Source organism: Cherax quadricarinatus, unplaced genomic scaffold (assembly GCF_038502225.1).
Source record: "Cherax quadricarinatus isolate ZL_2023a unplaced genomic scaffold, ASM3850222v1 Contig257, whole genome shotgun sequence".
NCBI classification, from domain to species: domain Eukaryota; kingdom Metazoa; phylum Arthropoda; class Malacostraca; order Decapoda; family Parastacidae; genus Cherax; species Cherax quadricarinatus.
Genome location: NW_027195283.1, coordinates 55,650 through 72,216, shown reverse-complemented (window position 1 = coordinate 72,216; position 16,567 = coordinate 55,650). Strand labels below are relative to the sequence as shown.

At 38.2% G+C, this 16,567-nt stretch overlaps 1 protein-coding gene across 1 annotated transcript in view; it reads left to right on the top strand.

Moving 5' to 3' along the window:
- Positions 1-16,567, top strand: part of LOC128686639 (uncharacterized) — a gene marked incomplete at its 5' end in the record, with an annotated part of 89,171 nt that overhangs the window by 26,879 nt on the left and 45,725 nt on the right. Inside the window, one exon of the mRNA XM_070080265.1 lies at positions 5,841-5,969. Within this exon, the coding sequence (XP_069936366.1) occupies positions 5,841-5,969 (129 nt within the window). The remainder of the gene's footprint in view (positions 1-5,840; positions 5,970-16,567) is intronic.

Genomic DNA, 16,567 nt, shown 5'->3' with positions numbered 1-16,567 from the left:
TTCTTACACTCGTTTGTGAATGTAGGTAGTTATGCGGTGACTGATCTAGTAGTTGACAACTACACTAGCATGTTGAACATGTAAACATCAAGTGTTAAGAGAAACTCATATATGGTTATATATTCCATTAAGGGAGTGCGTACTCCCAGATAAAGAAATAAGATTGGGAAATATGATTATTGTAGTCACACCTCTTAGTTAGGCATTGGCATACAACACTTTGAAATTCATTTTTACATTAAAAATTCCCATGCTTTAGTTCCTCCCACCCCTGTATATTGGGTAAACTGTTTACCAACCAATTTGTTGTACAGTATAGCATGTTGCAATGTATAGGTTTGAATATAGGTCAGTTTTCATTAGATTGTGTAGATTAGATTTTTCAAATTAATGTATAAAATATTGAAACAGTTTGTACAGCCTAATATTTTTTATTTTAAAATTTTTAGTAACACATCATCTGCTTCCCACCAAGGTAGGGTGGCCCCCAAGAAAAGAAAAAAATTCACAATCATTCACTCTATTACTGTCTTGCCAGAGGTGCCCTTACACTACAGTTATAAAACTGTGACATTAACACCCCTCTTTCAGAGTGCAGGCACTATACTTCCAATCTCCAGGACTCAAGTCCAGCCTGCTGGTTTCGCTGAATCCTTTCATAAACATTACCCTGCTCACACTCCAACAGCACATTGAGTCCTAAAAACTATTTGTCTCCATTCACTCCTATCTAACATGCTCATGCATGCTTGCTGGAAGTCCAAGCCCCTCGCACACAAAACTTCCTTTACTCCCCCCCTCCAACCTTTCCTAGGCCGACCTCTACCCCGCCTTCCCTTCACTACAGATTTATACACTTTCAAAGTCATTTCTATTTTGTTCCACCCTCTCTACATGTCCGAACCACCTAAACAACCCCTCCTCAGCCCTCTGGATAGTAGTTTTGGTAATCCTGCGCACCACCACCTAATTTCCAAACTACGAATTCTCTGCATTATATTCATGCCATACATTGCCTTCAGACATGACATCTCCACTGCCTCCAGCCTTCTCCTTGTTGCAACATTCACCACCCATGCTTCACACCCATATAAGAGCATTGGTATAACTATACTCTCATACTTTCCCCTCTTTGTTTCCATGGACAAAGTTCTGTCTCCACAGACTCCTCAGTGCACCACTCACCTTTTTTCCTCCTCAGTTCTATGATTTACCTCATCTTTCATAGACCCATCTGCTGAGACGTCCACTCCTAAATATCTGAATATGTACATTCAACTCCTCCATACTCTCTCCTTCCAACCTGATATCCAGTCTGTCGTTACCTAATTTTTTTTGTTATCCTCATTACCTTGCTCTTTCCTATATTCACTTTCAGTTTTCTTCTTTTACATACCCTACCAAACTCATCCATCAACCTCTGCAACCTCTCTTCAGAATCTCCCAAAAGCACAGTGTCATAAGCAAAGAGCAACTGTGAGAACTCCCACTTTGTGTTAATAATCCTTCATTAAATTGTTTTCTGTGTGATGCCTAGTTATTTGGGAAAATATGTGTCTTGACCTAAGGAAAATTAATTTTGTTAATTATTGTTTAGGTATAATGGGTAAATGTTGCATTGTCAAATATAATCACAGTTAATACATTAATTGTATATTGTAATTTGTATAATTGCATATTGAATATAATTATTAAAATGTACAGTAATCAAACCTTAATTTAAAGATACAGTACAGTATTGCATAAATGTCTGTCAAACATTTTGACAAACTCCAGTGTGGCTACAGCTTATTTTTAAGCCTTTTAAGTTTTCACACCTCATACAGTTTATTTAGTTAGAATTATACTTAGAGCAAAGGAAGGGGTAGCAGTAATGTTAAATGATCAGTTATGGAAGGAGAAAAGAGAATATGAATGTGTAAATTCAAGAATTATGTGGATTAAAGTAAAGGTTGGATGCGAGAAGTGGGTCATAATAAGCGTGTATGTACCTGGAGAAGAGAGGAATGCAGAGGAGAGAGAGAGATTTTGGGAGATGTTAAGTGAATGTATAGGAGCCTTTGAACCAAGTGAGAGAGTAATTGTGGTAGGGGACCTGAATGCTAAAGTAGGAGAAACTTTTAGAGAGGGTGTGGTAGGTAAGTTTGGGGTGCCAGGTGTAAATGATAATGGGAGCCCTTTGATTGAACTTTGTATAGAAAGGGGTTTAGTTATAGGTAATACATATTTTAAGAAAAAGAGGATAAATAAGTATACAAGATATGATATAGGGCGAAATGACAGTAGTTTGTTGGATTATGTATTGGTAGATAAAAGACTGTTGAGTAGACTTCAGGATGTACATGTTTATAGAGGGGCCACAGATATATCAGATCACTTTCTAGTTGTAGCTACACTGAGAGTAAAAGGAAGATGGGATACAAGGAGAATAGAAGCATCAGGGAAGAGAGAGGTGAAGGTTTATAAACTAAAAGATAAGGCAGTTAGGGTAAGATATAAACAGCTATTGGAGGATAGATGGGCTAATGAGAGCATAGGCAATGGGGTAGAAGAGATATGGGGTAGGTTTAAAAATGTAGTGTTAGAGTGTTCAGCAGAAGTTTGTGGTTACAGGAAAGTGGGTGCAGGAGGGAAGAGGAGCGATTGGTGGAATGATGATGTAAAGAGAGTAGTAAGGGAGAAAAAGTTAGCATATGAGAAGTTTTTACAAAGTAGAAGTGATGCAAGGAGGGAAGAGTATATGGAGAAAAAGAGAGAGGTTAAGAGAGTGGTGAAGCAATGTAAAAAGAGAGCAAATGAGAGAGTGGGTGAGATGTTATCAACAAATTTTGTTGAAAATAAGAAAAAGTTTTGGAGTGAGATTAACAAGTTAAGAAAGCCTAGAGAACAAATGGATTTGTCAGTTAAAAATAGGAGAGGAGAGTTATTAAATGGAGAGTTAGAGGTATTGGGAAGATGGAGGGAATATTTTGAGGAATTGTTAAATGTTGATGAAGATAGGGAAGCTGTGATTTCGTGTATAGGGCAAGGAGGAATAACATCTTGTAGGAGTGAGGAAGAGCCAGTTGTGAGTGTGGGGGAAGTTCGTGAGGCAGTAGGTAAAATGAAAGGGGGTAAGGCAGCCGGGATTGATGGGATAAAGATAGAAATGTTAAAAGCAGGTGGGGATATAGTTTTGGAGTGGTTGGTGCAATTATTTAATAAATGTATGGAAGAGGGTAAGGTACCTAGGGATTGGCAGAGAGCATGCATAGTTCCTTTGTATAAAGGCAAAGGGGATAAAAGAGAGTGCAAAAATTATAGGGGGATAAGTCTGTTGAGTATACCTGGTAAAGTGTATGGTAGAGTTATAATTGAAAGAATTAAGAGTAAGACGGAGAATAGGATAGCAGATGAACAAGGAGGCTTTAGGAAAGGTAGGGGGTGTGTGGACCAGGTGTTTACAGTGAAACATATAAGTGAACAGTATTTAGATAAGGCTAAAGAGGTCTTTGTGGCATTTATGGATTTGGAAAAGGCGTATGACAGGGTGGATAGGGGGGCAATGTGGCAGATGTTGCAAGTGTATGGTGTAGGAAGTAGGTTACTGAAAGCAGTGAAGAGTTTTTATGAGGATAGTGAGGCACAAGTTAGAGTATGTAGGAAAGAGGGAAATTTTTTCCCAGTAAAAGTAGGCCTTAGACAAGGATATGTGATGTCACCGTGGTTGTTTAATATATTTATAGATGGGGTTGTAAGAGAAGTAAATGCGAGGGTCTTGGCAAGAGGCGTGGAGTTAAAAGATAAAGAATCACACACAAAGTGGGAGTTGTCACAGCTGCTCTTTGCTGATGACACTGTGCTCTTGGGAGATTCTGAAGAGAAGTTGCAGAGATTGGTGGATGAATTTGGTAGGGTGTGCAAAAGAAGAAAATTAAAGGTGAATACAGGAAAGAGTAAGGTTATGAGGATAACAAAAAGATTAGGTGATGAAAGATTGGATATCAGATTGGAGGGAGAGAGTATGGAGGAGGTGAACGTATTCAGATATTTGGGAGTGGACGTGTCAGCGGATGGGTCTATGAAAGATGAGGTGAATCATAGAATTGATGAGGGAAAAAGAGTGAGTGGTGCACTTAGGAGTCTGTGGAGACAAAGAACTTTGTCCTTGGAGGCAAAGAGGGGAATGTATGAGAGTATAGTTTTACCAATGCTCTTATATGGGTGTGAAGCATGGGTGATGAATGTTGCAGCGAGGAGAAGGCTGGAGGCAGTGGAGATGTCATGTCTGAGGGCAATGTGTGGTGTGAATATAATGCAGAGAATTCATAGTTTGGAAGTTAGGAGGAGGTGCAGGATTACCAAAACTGTTGTCCAGAGGGCTGAGGAAGGGTTGTTGAGGTGGTTCGGACATGTAGAGAGAATGGAGCGAAACAGAATGACTTCAAGAGTGTATCAGTCTGTAGTGGAAGGAAGGCGGGGTAGGGGTCGGCCTAGGAAAGGTTGGAGGGAGGGGGTAAGGGAGGTTTTGTGTGCGAGGGGCTTGGACTTCCAGCAGGCATGCGTTAGCGTGTTTAATAGGAGTGAATGGAGACAAATGGTTTTTAATACTTGACGTGCTGTTGGAGTGTGAGCAAAGTAACATTCATGAAGGGGTTCAGGGAAACCGGCAGGCCGGACTTGAGTCCTGGAGATGGGAAGTACAGTGCCTGCACTCTGAAGGAGGGGTGTTAATGTTGCAGTTTAAAAACTGTAGTGTAGAGCACCCTTCTGGCAAGACAGTGATGGAGTGAATGATGGTGAAAGTTTTTCTTTTTCGGGCCACCCTGCCTTGGTGGGAATCGGCCGGTGTGATAATAATAAGAAAAAAAATATACTTAATATAAAAAAAAATGGCATCAATCATTTTGTCTTTACACGCTCTGCATGTTTTATTTTGATTTCATACCAATGTAATGAAAGATAGTTTGCATTACTGTACACTTTTTTTTACCTCAATGGCTATTTCCTTCCAAGACAAGATGACTCAGAGAAGAAAAAACATTCACAGTATTTATACATATGCAATTAACCACATGGCAGCAGGAATATTAGTGTAGTACATAGTAATATAGGTGATATGTACTTTATACAGAGCACAAGTGATTTTTTTTTTTTACATTTTTTTTTCCAACAAGTCGGCTGTCTCCCACCGAGGCAGGGTGACCCAAAAAGAAAGAAAATCCCCCCCAAAAAAATACTTTCATCATCATTCAACACTTTAACCTCACTCACACATAATCACTGTTTTTGCAGAGGTGCTAAGAACACAACAGTTTAGAAGGATATACGTATAAAGATACACAACATATCCCTCGAAACCTCTAATATCCCAAAACTCCTCCTTTAGAGTGCAGGCATTGTACTTCCCATTTCCAGGACTCAAGTACCCTGCTCACACTCCAACAGCTCGTCAGGTCCCAAATACCATTCGTCTCCATTCACTCCTATCGAACATGCTCACGCACGCTTGCTGGAAGTCCAAGCCCCTCGCTCACAAAACCTCCTTTACCCCTTCCTTTCAACCTTTTCGAGGACGACCCCTACCCCACCTGCCTTCCCTTACAGATTTATTCGCTCTCCATGTATATAACATGTATATAACAAATGCGAGTTCGCATGTTTAGCATATCTCTAATGTACAACTGAGAATGCTTGGTATGTTAGAATATGGATGTGTAAATAAATAGTTTTCCAGGGTACTTTTTTTACTTTCACTTAAACTTACAGGATAAGAGCTGTTATTCTACCTCAGCTTATTTCTTGTAAATAATAATAAAAGTAAAAAATATATTTTTGTTATTTTTCCATTTATTTTACAGAATAAGATTGAGGTTGGAGATGTGATAGATGAGGCTTTCGGCATTTGCATCAATGGATGGCGACGAGGGCGTGTTTCATCTCTTTTGCGACAAAAAAGGGGTCTTCCTGTGTCTTTAAAAATTATCAAGGTAAAAAGTGAATATGTAATTAGTATTACAGATAGGCCCTTCATGATGAATTATTGAAAGGCAACATTTATCTAGAAATTTAAGTGAGCAGAGTTATTGTTTCACAAAAGACTTTGAGGTGTGACTTGGTCACAACTGTTGTTAACTTCTAGATACAACAGAACTATTACTCAAATGGCTCGAATTGCCAATCACCTTCAGAAAGGGTATTTTTTATGTTTTTGTTTGCTCAGTAAAACACATGCATCAGTATTGCATATATGCTCTAAAAACCCTCTTATAAAATAACAATTTGAACATTCCCCAAAAATCTCAGTTTGAAAAAATTACTTGACCTAATTATTCCCAACAAATAGGAACTTACTTCACCTACACCAAATGATCATATGCTGTAGATATATACACTGTATGAAGTTTCCAACTAAGATTTTTTATTTAAATATGGGAGGGAGGTAGTAAATGAAGATTGATGTCTTGAAGGCAATGGGTTACGACTTGTGTAACAATGCATGTGGTGTGACTGACACAGTCCTTCCTCATTTCACTTTCAGTACATTATTGCCCCCCCTCCCCCCTCATGACTAGACCTGCACATGATGTATTTTTTTCTGCAAGTCATTTACACAGGATTGTTAATGACATCCATTATATTGTACTTTTTCCAGAAATCCTTCATTATTGGATTACCTGGCTTGTCTGTGTAAGCAGTATGCTGGGACGTTTTTTTTTTTTTTTCAACGCTGGCCATCTCCCACTGAGCAAGGGTGACCCGATAAAGAAGAAAGGAAAGTTTTTCTTCTTTTTACATTTAGTAATTTATACAAGAGAAGGGGTTACTATCCACTTGCTCCCGGCATTTTAGTGTCACCTTGTATGACACGCATGGCTTACAGAGGCAGGATTTTTCTCCACTTCCCCATGGAGACTGGGACATGAATCTTGTTATTTAATAACGTGAATGATTCTTAAACATATTGATCCATAAATTGAATAAAAGATGCGTTTTAGGACAGAAAACCTTTAACATTTATCTGAAAAATTATTGAAGGTGATGCATTATGAGAAATGTTCTTTTCATAAACTTTTTTACAGATGGGAAGAAGTAATTCCTATATTAGTCATATTACTGGCAGGCAAATTTTATTTACATTTCACATTACCACCTACCAAAACTGTAACTTCTCCACTGCCGCTTAACCATCACAACTCATTTTATATTGTAGGTAAGAAGGTTCTTTATGATATTCTCTTCTGAAATTAGCCCAGTATCATCAGTATTGAACATGTGCTCAGGTAAATATTTGCCTTCCTCATTTATTGACAAAAAATTTCCTTGTATAATTTTTTGCACCTTCTTCATCAGCACTTGCATCCTGGCCAATCATTTAAGCATATGCACAGACTTATTCTCTTTAAATTGCTCAAACCAACCTCTACTAACAGTGAATATTTCTGATACTGCAGGATCATTGCTTATTTTTTTTAGATCAGCACTGAATGACCCTTTCAGCTTTAGGACTTAACCCTTTGACTGTTGCAAGCCTCTTTCTGAAACTGTCATTCTGTGTCGCAAAATTTTTTGAAAAAAAAAATAATTATTTTTTCTTGTGAAATGATAGAGAATCTTTTCCCGATGGTAATGACACCAAAAGTATGAAATTTGGTCAAAAACTCACGGAATTACGGTCCCGCCAAGTTAGCAGTCTCAGCGACATCTATGCATCGGCGATTTCACCGAGTTGAGCTCTATTTTTGGTCAATTCCATTGTTCCAGTTGACCAAACTCATAGCTATTTCTTTAGAACTCCATTTTTTCTATCAGTTGAGTACAGTAGGGCCCCACTTATATGGCAGGTTAGGCTCCAGGCTACCGCCGTAAAGCGGAAATCGCCGTAAAGTGGAACACCCTTTTTTTTCCACTTATAAATGCATACAAACACTAGATAACAAGTTTACACTAACATATATTAAGTTAGCAGTAGAACCAGGCATCAAAAAACAATAAAAAAGTACAATACACACATAGTGCACTCATTACTTACCTTAAAATATTTATAGTCTTAATCTAGGGTGAGACAAGCAGTATTTATTGTAAGAAATCAAGTGTGGTATGTATGGTAGTCAGCCGGGCTACTATACCAGGCCAACCCACCCACACATACTATTCTATGATATTTAAGCATCCCAGAGCGATAAAATGTATATACAGTTCACTCATTACTTACCTTAAAATATTTGTAGTCTTAATGTTGGGTTAGGAGTAAGTAAATGAGATAAAACGAATAAATGAGAGAGAGAAAGAATGAGTGCATGAGAGAGGACAGGCACCGAGTTATGTAAACAAAAAGGCGAACGTAAGTTTTGTAAACAAAAAAAGTGTACACGTCTGGTTTGTGTACAAGTTACATTGTGTACAAGTTGTGTACAAGTTGTCTCTACATTGATACAGTAGAATAAATAAAGAAGAACACTCTCATTCTCATGTAACATCATTTTGAGAAGAAATGATGCTCTGAGTGAAGGCAATGGAAATAAGTCACTCTGACTTTTTTGGGTTATCCTGGGTTCCCTACACATATGTTGTTATGTATGATAATCTATGTAACTGTATTTGTGTATACCTGAATAAACTTACATACATACAAAAGGAATAATTTTCTACAGTTACCCCCAATAACACATTTTCTCTTACGTTAGATTAGAGAAAATGTTATTCTTGCTGTCACTTGTACAAGTTATCTGGCTACCACATCAAATATTTATGTTTATTTATACTATTGTGGGGTGAATCTATCATCTTTTTATGTTATGTATCGTGTTTATTATATAATTTTGAAAAAAATATCATGGATGGATTAATGAAAATGTGTATACAGTGGACCCCCGGTTAACGATATTTTTTCAGTCCAGAAGTATGTTCAGGTGCCAGTACTTACCGAATTTGTTCTCATAAGGAATATTGTGAAGTAGATTAGTCCATTTCAGACCCCCAAACATACACGTACAAATGCACTTACATAAATACACTTACATAATTGGTCGCATTAGGAGGTGATCGTTAAGCGGGGGTCTACTGTATTAACGTAATATACGACATTTAATGAGACTCGGTGATTATTATTATTATTATCATTTCTAATATGGAGTCACTTGTGCAAATCGTCTGCTACCACATCTCACATTTATGTTTATTTATTCTACTGTGGGGTGTATTTATCATATTTATATGTTATGCATCGTGTTTATTATATAATTTTGAAAAATATCATAGATGGATTAATGATAAATGTGTATATTAACGTAATATATGACATTTAAATGACTCGATGGTTATTATCATTACTAATATGACGTCTGGAGACATAAGACACACTTACTGATTTTAATGTGTACCTGCACGCGAGCATAGTGTGTAAGTTTATTTAGGTACAGGTATACATAAGTATAATTATCAGAGTATATATAAAATATGAAATAACTTTTAAAAACACTTGAAATTTTGGAGTTTCCTGACAAAATGGAGAGACTTAGTGATTACAGATCTCACAGAGAATGTAAACAAACCGGGTGGGGCACAGTGACCGTATTACAAAGTCAGGTGGGGGGGAGCCGTATATCGAGTTTTGGTCATAATTTGAAATGATCATATTAGCGGAATGCCATAAAGCGAAACGCCATAAAGCGGGGCCCTGCTGTACAAGAAACCACCCATTTACGGATTTAAACTACCCAATAAAGTGGTTAGAAATTGGCAATTTGGGCAATTTCATGCAAATTAAAAAAGATGCCAATTTCAAAATAGGGTCCAGAATAAACAATGTAGACATTCTTGTTACTAAAATAACATATCCTCTGTTCATTAGTCATGTCTCTAGGCCCCTCTTATATTACTATTGCTTTCTATTTTGATTTTTTATTCATACAAAAAACACAGAAGATGTACTGTTATGCAGACTACTGCGTTATTGTAAAAATGGTGTAAATAACATCAGTACACTAGTGAAAGAATATTAGACTCCCCAGTTGACGTGTATTGGACGTATGGTGTGATTTGCTTGCTCATGAACATTGGTAAAAATCGAACATTTCCGCTACTTTGAGCTCAATTTCAAGGTCGTTTTCATTGTGACACTAATCAAAACCATCTCTATTTCTGTAATATGTTTTCCATTTTATCACATGAGACCATGAAAATGAGAATTCAGTGGACCCTCGGGTAACGATGGCATCACCTAACGTTAAATCCGGCTAGCGATACATTTTAACACAAAAATTTTGCCTCGGCTAGCGCTAAAAAACTCACCCAATGCGATTCGGTCGAGACGTGTCCACGTGCGGCCTGAGCCCGCCTCACTTGTTCCGTGGGTGCCAGTGTTTACAAGCCAGCCACTGTGGTCGCATCCAAGCATACAATCGGAGCATTTCACATTATCACAGCTTTTTTAGTGATTGTACCTGCAAAATAAGTCACCATGGGCCCCAAGAAAGCTTCTAGTACCAATCCTACAGGAAAAAGGGTGAGAATTACTATGGATTTGAAGAAAGAGATAATTGCTAAGTACAAAAGTGGAGTGCGTGTCTCTGAGCTGGCCAGGTTGTATACGAAACCCCAATCAACCATCGCTACTATTGTGGACAAGAAAATGGCAATCAAGGAAGCTGTTCTTGCCAAAGGTGCAACTTTGTTTTCGAATAAGAGATCGCAAGTGATAGAAGATGTTGAGAGACTGTTATTGGTGTGGATAAACGAAAAACAGATAGGAGATAGCATCTCTCAAGCGATCATATGTGAAAAGGCTAGGAAGCTGCATGAAGATTTAATTAGAAAAATGCCTGCAACTAGTGGTGATGTGAGTGAATTTAAGGCCAGCAAAGGTTGGTTTGAGAGATTTAAGAATCATAGTGGCATACATAGTGTGATAAGGCATGGTGAGGCTGCCAGTTTGGACCAAAAAGCGGCTGAAAAATATGTGAAGGAATTCAAGGATTACATAGACAGTGAAGAATTGAAACATGAACAAGTGTTTAATTGCGACGAAACAGGCCTGTTTTGGAAGAAAATGCCAAGCAGGACCTACATTACTCAGGAGGAAAAGGCACTCCCAGGACATAAGCCTATGAAAGACAGGCTTACTCTCTTGATGTGTGCTAATGCTAGTGGTGATTGCAAAGTGAAGCCTTTATTGGTGTATCACTCTGAAACTCCCAGAGTGTTCAGGAGAAACAATGTCCTCAAGGCTAATTTGTGTGTGATGTGGAGGGCAAACATTAAGGCATGAGCCACTAGAGACCTTTTCTATGACTGGTTACACCATGCATTTGCCCCCACTGTGAAAAATTACCTCCTGGAAAATAAATTGGACCTTAAGTGCCTCCTGGTATTAGACAATGCTCCTTGTCATCCTTCAGACGTGGTAGAGCGACTTTCTGGGGACATGAGCTTCATTAAGGTCAAGTTTTTGCCTCCTAATACCACTCCTCTCCTGCAGCCCATGGACCAGCAGGTCATTGCAAACTTCAAAAAACTCTACACAAAAGCTATGTTTGAAAGGTGCTTTGTAGTGACCACAGAAACTCAGTTGACTCTAAGAGAGTTTTGGAGAGATCACTTTAGCATACTCAATTGTGTAAACATTATAGGTAAGGCTTGGAGGAAGTGACTAAGAGGACCTTGAACTCTGCTTGGAAGAAACTGTGGCCAGAATGTGTAGACAAAAGGGATTTTGAAGGATTTGAGGCTAACCCTGAGAAGTGTATGCCAGTTGTGGAATCAATTGTGGCATTGGGGAAGTCCTTGGGGTTGGAGGTTAGTGGGAAGGATGTGGAAGAGTTGGTGGAGGAGGACAATGAAGAACTAACCACTGATGAGCTGCTAGATCATCTCCAACAGCAAGAGGCCAGACCTGAGGAAGCTGCTCCGGAGGAGGGGATAGAGAAATTGAGGAAGTTGCCTACTTCAAAGATTAAGGAAATGTGTGCAAAGTGACTTGAAGTGCAAACCTTTTTTGATGAAAATCACCCTCTTACAGCTATTGCAAGCCGTGCTGGTGACTATTACACTGACAATGTTGTGAATCACGTTAGGAAAGTCATAAAGGAACAGGAGGTACAGGCCTCTATGGACAGATATGTTGTGCGACAGAGGTCCAGTGACTCTCAAGCTGGTTCTAGTGACATTAAAAGAAGAAGGAAAGTAACCCCGGAAAAGGACTTGACACCTCAAGTCCTAATGGAAGGGGATATCCCTTCTAAACATTAACAACATCCACACTCTCCCCTCCTCCCATCCCATCAATCATCACCAGATCTTCAATAAAGGTAAGTGTCAGTTTGTGTGTATTAAAATTAATATTTCATGTGGTAAATTTTTTTTTTTCACACTTTGGAGTGTCAGGAACGGATTAATTTGATTTCCATTATTTCTTATGGGGAAAATTACTTCAGCTAATGATAATTTTAGCCAACGATGAGCTTTCAGGAACGGATTAACCCTTTGACTGTCGCAACCCCCAATCCTGAGGTGTCTCCTGGTGTCGCAAAATTAAAAAAAAAAAAATTATTTTTTCTTATGAAATGATAGAGAATCTTTTCCCGATTGTAATGACACCAAAAAAACGAAATTTGATGGAAAACTGACGGAATTATGCTCTCGCGAAGTTAGCGACCTCGGCACTGTTTACAAATCGGCGATTTCGCCCACTTTGAGCCCTATTTTCGGCTAATTCCATTGTTCCAGTCGCCGAAACTCATAGCTATTTCTTTAGAACTCCATTTTTTCTATCGATTGAGTACAAGAAACTGCCCATTTACCGATTTCAACTACCTAATAATGTGGTCAGAAATTTGCAATTTGGCCAATTTCACGAAAACTAAAAAATATGACAATTTCAAAATAAGGTTCAGAATGAACAATGCAGACATTCCTGGCTCTAAAATCACATTTTCTTTGCTCATCAGTCACATCTCCAGGCCCCTCTGATATTACTCTTGCTTTCTATTTTGAATTTTTATTCAAACAAAAAATAGAAGACTTACTATTATGCAGACTACTGCAATACTGTAATAATTGTATAAATAACATCAACCCATTCATGACTGCATATTAGAATGGCTAGTTGGACATTTATTGGACAATGGCATCATTTATTTACTTTTGAACATTGGCAAACATTGGCAGAAATCAAACATTTCCCCTACTTTGAGCTCCATTTCTAGGTTCTTTTTATTGTAAAATCAATCAAAATCACATCTATTTCTATAATATGTTTTCCATTCTATCAAATGAGACCAAGAAAATGAGAATACAACCATAAATACTATACGAAAATAGACCACAAAGTCGGCATTTTAATTAGAAAAAATGGTCGGAGTTTTTTTTTTCTCATTATGCACTGCGTGCTCCAGGATTTTTTTTATATGGTGCACACTGACCACACAGACCCATTCTCTCACATGTGGGCCTACCAGCTTTCTCCTGCTTGATCTGAAGCCGCTAGAATTTATGAGTATATATACGTCAAACACGGTACCTCGTAAGACGTATATATACGGCCGCGACAGTCAAAGGGTTAATATCACTAGCTGAGGATCCACTGTACTACGATAAATACTATATGAAAATACACCTCAAAGTCAGCATTTTATTACAAAAAAATGGTCGGAGTTTTTTTTTTTCTTTTTCTCATTATGTACTGCGTGCTGCAGGATTTTTTTATGTGGCGCACACTGACCACACAGACCCATTCTTTCACATGTGGGCCTACCAGGTTTCTCCTGCTTGATTTGATCCCGCTAGATTTTTTTTTTTTTCTCCAACAAACCGAGTATATATATGTCTGAAACACTGGCTCGTAAGACATATGTATACGACCAAAACAGTCAAAGGGTTAATAATAATAATAATACTAATAATAGTAATAATTATTTTTTTTAGATATTCAAATATAGTGCATACCTTCTGTATTATTCTCGGGGTTGCTGACACATTTCATTTATTTTGATGTTTGATTCATGCACTTAAAAGTCTTGCCATATTGTCCAGTAATTCACTATGCCCTCATGATAATTTTAAAACAGCTGTATGTGTCACTGACTACACCAGAGTCACCCTCGTGTTTATGGATGGCATATACATTACTATAGAAAAAGCTAAGGTGACAGCTTTGGAGATTTCATAAACCTTTTTTTCCACTTCAGATCTTCATATAGTGAAATGCTTTGGAATTTCCTTCCAATCAATAGCCATTTGGTGCTTATCTTGTCTGAAGTTAAATGTTAAATTACAGGTCAGCCATGACTGATCCGGTAGTCACTATTCCGGCTCCATCACTAATTTCGGCTAGTGTTTCTATTGATGGGTTAATTTAGTTGAGAGGTGAACTGCTGAAAGGTCTAGAGCAATGCAGTTTTATAAGAGAACAAGAACTAATGAGCGTTTACAAGCTGGATTAGTGATGGTCGACCTGTACCGTGTAGCCCTGAGTGATCCTCAAGGGTTTAGCACTTTCCATAAATATATGTATATGTAATAATATGAGAGGTCTTGGTTCAAGAGGAGGCACTCCTTTGAGTGCTAGTCCTGTATTAATTTTTATTCTTCATTTTGAATTACATTTTGCAAATGTTAATTCTACGTGAGAATATTGTACGTATATGCAAAAATGTGTGGTGTATATGCAATATACATGTGTATATATGTATTTGCAATGTGTGGTGTAAATATTATGCAGAGAATTTGGAGTGTGGAAATTAGGAGAAGTTGTGGAGTTAATAACCCCTGAAGAGGGGTTGTTGAAGTGGTTTGGTTATTTAGAGAAAATGGATCAAAGTAGAATGACATGGAGGGTGTATAAATCTGTAGGGGAAGGAAGGCGGGGTAGGGGTTGTCCTCAAAAAGGTTGGAGAGAGGGGGTAAAGGAGGTTTTGTGGGCGAGGGGCTTGGACTTCCAGCAAGCATGCATGAGTGTGTTAGATAGGAGTGAATGGAGACAAATGGGTTTTGGGACTTGACGAGCTGTTGGGGTGTGAGCAGGGTAATATTTAGTTAAGGGACTCAGGGAAACCAGTTTTTTTATATAGCCAGACTTGAGTATAGGAAATGGGAAGTACAATGCTTGCACTTTCAAGGACGAGTTTGGGATACTGACAGTTTGGAGGGATATGTTATATATCTTTATATATGCTTTTAAACTGTTGTATCTGGGTGCCTCTGCAAAGACAGTGATTATGTATGAGTGAGGTAAAAGTGTTGAATGGTGATGAAAGTATATTCTTTTTGGGGATTTTCTTTCTTTTTGGGTCACCCTACCTTGGTGGGAGATGGCCGTCTTGTTGAAAAAAAAATGCAAAAAAAAAAAAAAAGGGTTATATGTACAGTAGTCCGTCATTTAGCACAAGTATTTGGCACGATTTGAATATAGTATGATTGAAGAATTGCGGCACAATTTTATGTAACACGTCATAAGATGAATTTAACACGGTTCAGTTTGCAGGAAAAAAAAAAAACTTCCCTTTTCTTCAAGCGGTTGCCTTGTTGTGGATCTGTGGGGGATACCTTCCACAGCCCCAGCCACTCCCCCCCCTTCCCAACACCACCCCACCATCCCAGCATTCTTACTTCATACGTGTCCAGTCCATTTCTCTGCTACAAGCTCGTGGTTGTGAATTGTGTTTTGATCTTTTAATTGCTATACAGTGGACCCCCGCCTTACGATATTAATCCGTTCCTGAGAGCTCATCGTATGCCGAAATTATTGCAAGACGAATTAATTTTCCCCATAGGAAATAATGGAAATCAAATTAATCCGTGCAAGACACGCCAAAGTATGAAAAAAATTTTTTTATACCACATGAAATATTAATTTTAATACACACAAACTGAAGAAGACATGCACAGTTAATACTCTACTAAGAATAGAATACATAACACTTACCTTTATTGAAGATCTGGTGATTGATGGGATGGGAGGAGGGGAGAGTGTGGAAGTTGTTATTGTTTAGAAGAGGAATCCCCTTCCATTAGGACTTTAGATAGCAAATCCTTTTCCGGGGTTGCTTCCCTTCCTTTTTTAATGCCACTAGGACCAGCTTGAGAGTCACTGGACCTCTGTCGCACAACATATCTGTCCATAGAGCTCTGTACCTCCCGTTCCTTTAACCCTTTGACTGTTTTCGACGTATAAATACGTCTTACGAGCCAATGTTTCTGACGTATATATACTCAATAATTCTAGCGGCTTCAAATCAAGTGGGAGAAAGCTGCTAGGCCCACATGTGAGAGAATGGGTCTGTGTGGTCAGTGTGCACCACATAAAAAAAATCCTGCAGCACACATTGCGTAATGAGAAAAAAAAACTCTGATCGTTTTTTTGGAATAAAACGCCGACTTTGAGGTGTATTTTCGTATAGTATTTATCGTTGTATTCGCGTTTTCATGGTCTTAGGTGATAAAATGGAAAACATATTACAGAAATAGAGATGATTTTCATTACTTTTACGATGAAAACGACCTTGAAACTGAGCTCAAAGTAGCGGAAATGTTCGATTTTTACCAATGTTCAGGAGTAAATAAATCACACCACACGTCCAATACACGTCAA